The following is a 6,419-nucleotide window of genomic DNA, read 5'->3' on the forward strand; positions in this document are numbered from 1 at the left end:
CATGGTGAAACAAATGTAACACTCCAATTAGTCATATGCAAACAAAAAAGAAAACCCCGAAACAAAAAAAGCCCCTGAGAAAACCAAACAACCAACACAAACAAAAAATTCAATATTCAGAACATCATTATTCAAAACTATTCACATATGACAACATGTGGCCATGAGTGGTGCCAGAAGAATCTTGCCAGAGCAAAAAAGACACCTGAGCTTGTTAACTGGGACAGTGGAACTAACTGAAGATAGTCTCCAAATTAGAAGTCATGGCTTGACCTCACAATCCAATTTAAATAGACCAGCAGCCTTCCACTGTGTGAACAGGGAAATACACTCAAGGAAAATAAAAAGGACTTGAGCCCACAACACTATCATTTCAATAAAGAAAGCATGAAAATCATCAAATCTCCGGCAAATTTTAAAAACCAAAACAAAAAAAGAGTTGTATTTCAAATATCAGTGTTTGTTTTGGTCATCATTTGGCACTGTGCAAGTTGAAGGAAGTATGAATGATTTTGGTCACAAATTCAAGATTTTTATTTGTGAGGTTTGTTTTTTGAGGAATGAGTTAAATATCCACATTTCTTCTCTTTTCAAAAAAAAAGCCCCAGAGGGGTAAAAGACAAGAAGGCTGAAGACCAAGTTCACTGTTGTAGTATGCCAGTACTACAGGTCACAGTGTATGTCATAATCTATCTATCTGCATTCTAACAGGATGTTAGGATGTATCAGTCACTTTTCAACAGAATCTCTCAAAGGACATTAGAGAACTGTTTTTATATCCCCAATTCCAAAGTAAAATTCAACATACATATTAGGTGAAACGCTTCTCCTGGGATGACTCAAATCAATAAATAAAGGTAGACTGACCAAATCTCAGCCCAGCATTTTGACCAACAAGTAACATTTCTTTAAGAGTCATAAAGGAACCACAGTCAAAAATACCTTCCAAGAGATAATTTAACAAGCTCTTCCTGCCCACCTCCATGCCTCTTCATGTTTTCTAACTGATACAGAATGAATGTTCAAAACTGCACCAGGGGAGGTTCAGGCTGGACATTAGGAAGCATTTCTTTACCAAGAAGGTGGTCAAACACTGGAGAGGTGGTCGATGCCCGAAGCTGTCAGTGTTTAAGAGGCATTCAGACAATGCCCTTAACAGGCTTTAACTTCTGGTCAGCCCTGAAATGGTCAGGCAGTTGGACTAGATGTAGGTCCCTTCCAACTGAGACAGTCTATTCTAGTCTAAATAGATTAGTCATTTTCTTATATTCCAGCATGACAGATTACCTGGCAAAGCATCCTTACTACTCAGAAAATCATTACATCTGGCAGAGGGAAATTCAGGAGCATAAAAAGAGTAGATCACTTACTTTTGCATCCACTTCAGGATCATCAAAGAAACCTTCTGGCAAAGCTTCAGCAGTGTTTTCCTTCCTGAAATATTTGATTACTATTAACCCAAGTTAACACTTTACAATCTGCTTTACTGCATAGTTAAAAATAGTCAAGAATAAAATCCATAATCCTTTATACAAGGACCTAGAAATAGAGCAAGTTTTTTAAGCTCTGAGTTTTACCTACAACCATTAAGACTTCCTTCTTCAGCTTGGTCTTACCTAACTTACAAGGAACTGCACAGAAAGGTTTAAATCTCACTGTCAAAACAAGAGCTATAGCTTAGGTTTCTTAAGCTGTTCCTTCCAGCATGCTGAGCACCCAAACATTTTAATAGCACAGTCACTAATTCTGAAAGACTAATCCACTGTCTAAAAAAGTGCTCAAGTGAGCTGAGCCATTACTACAGAACAAGCAAACAGTTTTCTTTAGTAAGTGAAAGGCAGTGGTTGACTTTAAGCTTCCAAAGTACCCTGTGTTAAAATCTGCAAATAGAGATGTCTAACAGACACTCTGTGGCACTGCTCCATCTCTTACCCTGTCCCTAGGATGCAAAACAACTGTCTGAAACAATGCTAGAGGCTGACATATATACAAACTATTCTGAATGCAACTTAACAGTATGACAGATTTCTAAGTGATCACAGCCTACATTTCCTGGAAGAGTAACATTTATTTATAATTCCTAAAACTATCAATATTTGATTTGATTGCTTACCTTTCTACTACCTTCTCTTGTATCTCTGCTTTCTGTATGGATCCTGAATGGGAAACTACAGGAGCAGCTGGAACTTTGCTGTCAAAGAAGTCTATAGGAAAAGACATAAGTCTATGACAAAAGGAACAGCTGTTCAAGAATTTGATAAAATTCTGTCTAGACAGGAATTTCAATTAATACCTTACTGAATCAAGCGGAGAACAGCCAGACATTATTTTATTTGGCAGCTTCAAACAAATCAATTAGAACATAAAATCAACAAGCACACTGAAAAACCACCACACAGTAATAAACTAGCAAAGAATCTTGTTTCTCTACTTCCAGTATTACACACCCTAACCAGATAATGAAAACCCTTTCATCACCAGTTGAAACACAGCTTATCCTTACTGAACCACTTACTATTTCATTCAGCATTACCTGGAGGCAGAGAATTAGCTATCACTTCTTGAGTTGGAGGTGGAATTTCAGTTTTATGCGTCACGGAAGATTTGCTTGACTGTTCCTGTTCCTCCTCTTCTTCATCATCATCATCATAATTTCCTGACAATAAACTGGGACCCTTTGAAAGCTGTACATTGGCACTGTCTTGCTCTGCTTCATCAAAAAAATCTGCTGGCAGCCTAGTAAAGAGCCCACAATATAATTACTTCAAACTTCATAAAAATCAGTTCCGGTCTAGTACTTGAAGCTTAGTTACTCTATGAGCCACAGGAGCAGTTAGATCCAGTGCAAAGCCCTAACCTGCACAGCTGCCAATGCAGCCACTGTCTGAAGGCAGCACATGCTTGGGGCTTTTGTTTTAAGCTCCCCAAAAATGCTCAGGTTAATTCTAAAAGCACATTCCAGTTCCCTTTTTCTACTTAAATATTCAGTATCCGAAACAGTAATAAAAATAACCCATAACAAATTGCATTTTAAGTAATTCTTTTTTTCACATACAAAGTAATTTGCATCACAACTACTTTTTTTGGGTACCTACTGCTGCCCAGACCTGCAGCTCAGAACAGCCACACAGGCTCAGCAATGAGAAAACCCAGATTTGCTTGGAATAGCCTCAGGCCTTCAAGCCAAACACTTTTCCAGATTAAACTAATCATACCAATGAGTAAAAAATGAACAAAGCTCTCAGGTGCTAACTTTGCACACAAACTCTAGATTTCTACAGGGTAACGGCACGTAATATCTATGCAAGGTAATTTATCCTGTGAAGAACTGTATCGAAAACCTGCAGGTCTCATGTGAAATCTACCAACCCCACAAAGATGTCCAGATACTGTCAAATTTTTAGTGCCAGTTAAGATGCTTAACCCAATTCCTTGAAATTAAATACAGTCCTATAGTTCTGAGAGTTTAACTGCAGGATATGCATTTACATTAAGTGACAAAAACCATCTTAACAAAGATCTGTTGATGATGTTTGTTAGTAGTTTTTGTGAATAAATATCATTTAATTATACAGTCAAAATTTGTCTTCATTTCAGACTACCACGTCTTCAGCAGTGTGCTAGCACTAAAGATGAGTGTGCATGTCACATCTAGTTAAGTTCATGCCAGCAAACTGTGTAACACCACTGCATGTTAATCCTTAAATGTCTGATAGTGACAGTAAATGAATTCTGTCTTCTCAGAGACTCTAAGGGTTGATATGATTTTCTCATCTGCACTGAGGAAGATGCTGCCATGTCCAGGAATATTTCCCATTAGAAAATGAGCAGCAGCTGGGATCTGCTGATTCTCTGAATCTTTATCCTCAGCTAGGAAGGATAGATGAGGAAGAACTGGGTGAGAATGCAGCCACTGGCAGTTACAAAAACCTCATATGTGATAAGATCTACTTACCCAGATGTAGACGTATGTGGCTTTTCATCTGTACCTGTGTAAGAGTCAAGAGTCACTTCTTAAAATCTATGCTTTTACAGGAAACATCCCTCAGAGTCCTACTACAGCCACAAGTTCACAAATGCACATTCATGTATTTCGTGTATTTACATGTCTAGTAGCACCAAGGGAAAAAACCAACTACCTTTCCTTTAGCAAAAACTTTGATGGGTGGTTTGAGGCAAACCAGTGACTTGATCCCACTGAAAAGGACTAGCATCACTTCTTGGCAAGCACTTCTACTGCTTTGCTCACTGTTTGTGGTTCTGTTAGGGTCAAGCCCACAGTTCCTTGACCCAATTTAAGCCAATAACCTGGAAGAAAACTAGGTAAACTACCAAAACCACAGTTTTCTCCTGATAGTAAACCCACGGAAAAAGAGCAAGATAGACTTTTTCTCTTTTCAGCAGCAATGGGCTGATATTAACACAACACTCTTGTGTATTCACTCTCACTTCCAGAGGAAAAAAAACCAAACCAAAAACATTCAAGATGTAAAATGGCTAGATTCTAGCAAGTGCTTGATAAGAGGGTTTTTTTGCAGCATCTATGCTCCCTGTGAAGACAGGCTGAGGAAGCTGGGGCCATTCAGCTTGGAGACGAGAAGGTTGTGTGGAAACCTCATAGCAGCCTATCAGTATCTGAAGGGCCTACAGGGGAGCTGGACTGGAGAGGGTTGTTAGGAGCTCCAGTGACAGAACAAAGGGTAACAGGTTCAACTGAAGGACTGGAAATTTAGGTTACATATTAGGAAAAGGTTTTTTACTGTAAGGCTGGTGAAACACTGGAACAGGTTGCCCAGGGAGGTAGTGGCTGCCCCAGCCCTAGCAGTGTTCAAGGCCAGGCTGGATGAGGCTTTGAGCATCCTGGTCTAGTGGGAAGGGATCCCCAGTGACAGAACAAAGGGTAACAGGTTCAACTGAAGGACTGGAAATTTAGGTTACATATTAGGAAAAGGTTTTTTACTGTAAGGCTGGTGAAACACTGGAACAGGTTGCCCAGGGAGGTAGTGGCTGCCCCAGCCCTAGCAGTGTTCAAGGCCAGGCTGGATGAGGCTTTGAGCATCCTGGTCTAGTGGGAAGGGATCCCTGGTCATGGCAGGGGGGCTGGGACTAGATGATCTGTAAGGTCCATTCCAACCCCTAAAATTCTATGATTCTCTCCTTACCTTTTACCCTCTTTATCTCTGTATTTTCTGTGTCAACAGATTTTCTCTTGACAGGGTGAGACGATGTGCCAGCAGCTGAACCAGTTGTCGTCTGCTTTGTACCTTTTAATTCTGCAACTCTCTGTAAAAAAAGTAAAAATTCAGGACTCTTTCCTAGCAGCAACTTCTGGATTGCAGCTTAAAACATACTGCTTTTAGGACAGCTTATTGAAGTGAGTTAATATCTTTCCAGAATAGATCAGTGAAATAGATACCACAGACACCAAAACAAAGACCAATGTTTCTGTCAGCCTCTGGAATGATGTGACACCAGGCAACAGGAACTGACACTTGCACAAGGAAGGCTGCAGGTGAAAGAAAAGAATGTGGCACTGACAGCAGTAAGACAGAAAACTAAAAAGCAGGAAGGTTGGACTAAGGTCCTGGAATATTAAGTGTTTTAAAGTTAAAATATAGCACTAGCATTAAAGACATATCACTGTGCCTTGCCACAGTTATCTAGTCTGAAAACAGGCAGTGAACTAGGAATTCTTCAGTTCCTTTGGTGTTTTCCTCAGTACTTGTAAAATTAAACACAATCTCTCAGTTTCTACTAAGAAGCAACAGCAGAATTTAAAAGGATAAAAAAAACCCCACTCAGATTTAAGGTCACATCCAAGTTATAAACTCCCTGAACTGCTTTACAAATTCTTCATTTTTACTGCTAAATTACAAAGAGGAAAACAAAAAGTGCATTTTCTTAACCACATGTCACTTGACAACACATAGGTACCACAGCAACCCCAAGGAGGGTTTCCAAGTTTGACCTGCAGACAAGTTACAGCTAAAGGAATGGGAACTGCTTCACCCTAAGAGCAGGTGCCTTTGAAAGACAGGGCACCCCCTTTTAAGTGTTGGCCTTTCAATCCCTGCACAGGCCTTAATGAAACAGACACCTGACGAAAACAACCGGGCCTGTTTGTGCACGCAGGAGCAGCAAACCCCCCGCCCCGTTAAAACCCTTGACCTTTTCCCGCGCTCCCCTGTTACTGCCCAGCCACAACGCCGCACCGAGGACCGAGCCCGGGCTCCGGCCGAGCACCGGCACTCACCTCTCGGTGCTGCTTGCCCAGCACGTGTGTCTGCCACAGCAGTTCGCTCTTCACGGGCGCGGAGCACAGGGAGCAGCTCAGGTGCCCGAGGCTGTTGTACGTGTCGGACGCCGTTAAGGGAAGCAGCGCGCCGCGACGGACACCCGCCCTGCCCTCCCTGCCGCCC

The 6,419-nt window shown here is 41.1% G+C and overlaps 1 protein-coding gene across 1 annotated transcript in view; it reads right to left on the minus strand.

Moving 5' to 3' along the window:
- Positions 1–6,370, minus strand: part of ZNF830 (zinc finger protein 830) — a gene marked incomplete at its 5' end in the record, with an annotated part of 11,983 nt that extends 5,613 nt beyond the window's left edge. The window contains 6 exons of the mRNA XM_009077419.1: positions 1,371–1,434; positions 2,114–2,204; positions 2,534–2,736; positions 3,956–3,989; positions 5,163–5,283; positions 6,254–6,370. Of these exons, the coding sequence (XP_009075667.1) occupies positions 1,371–1,434; positions 2,114–2,204; positions 2,534–2,736; positions 3,956–3,989; positions 5,163–5,283; positions 6,254–6,370 (630 nt within the window). The remainder of the gene's footprint in view (positions 1–1,370; positions 1,435–2,113; positions 2,205–2,533; positions 2,737–3,955; positions 3,990–5,162; positions 5,284–6,253) is intronic.
- Between the last annotated feature and the right edge of the window lie 49 nt (positions 6,371–6,419).

This window comes from Acanthisitta chloris, unplaced genomic scaffold (genome assembly GCF_000695815.1).
Source record: "Acanthisitta chloris isolate BGI_N310 unplaced genomic scaffold, ASM69581v1 scaffold21210, whole genome shotgun sequence".
NCBI lineage: Eukaryota > Metazoa > Chordata > Aves > Passeriformes > Acanthisittidae > Acanthisitta > Acanthisitta chloris.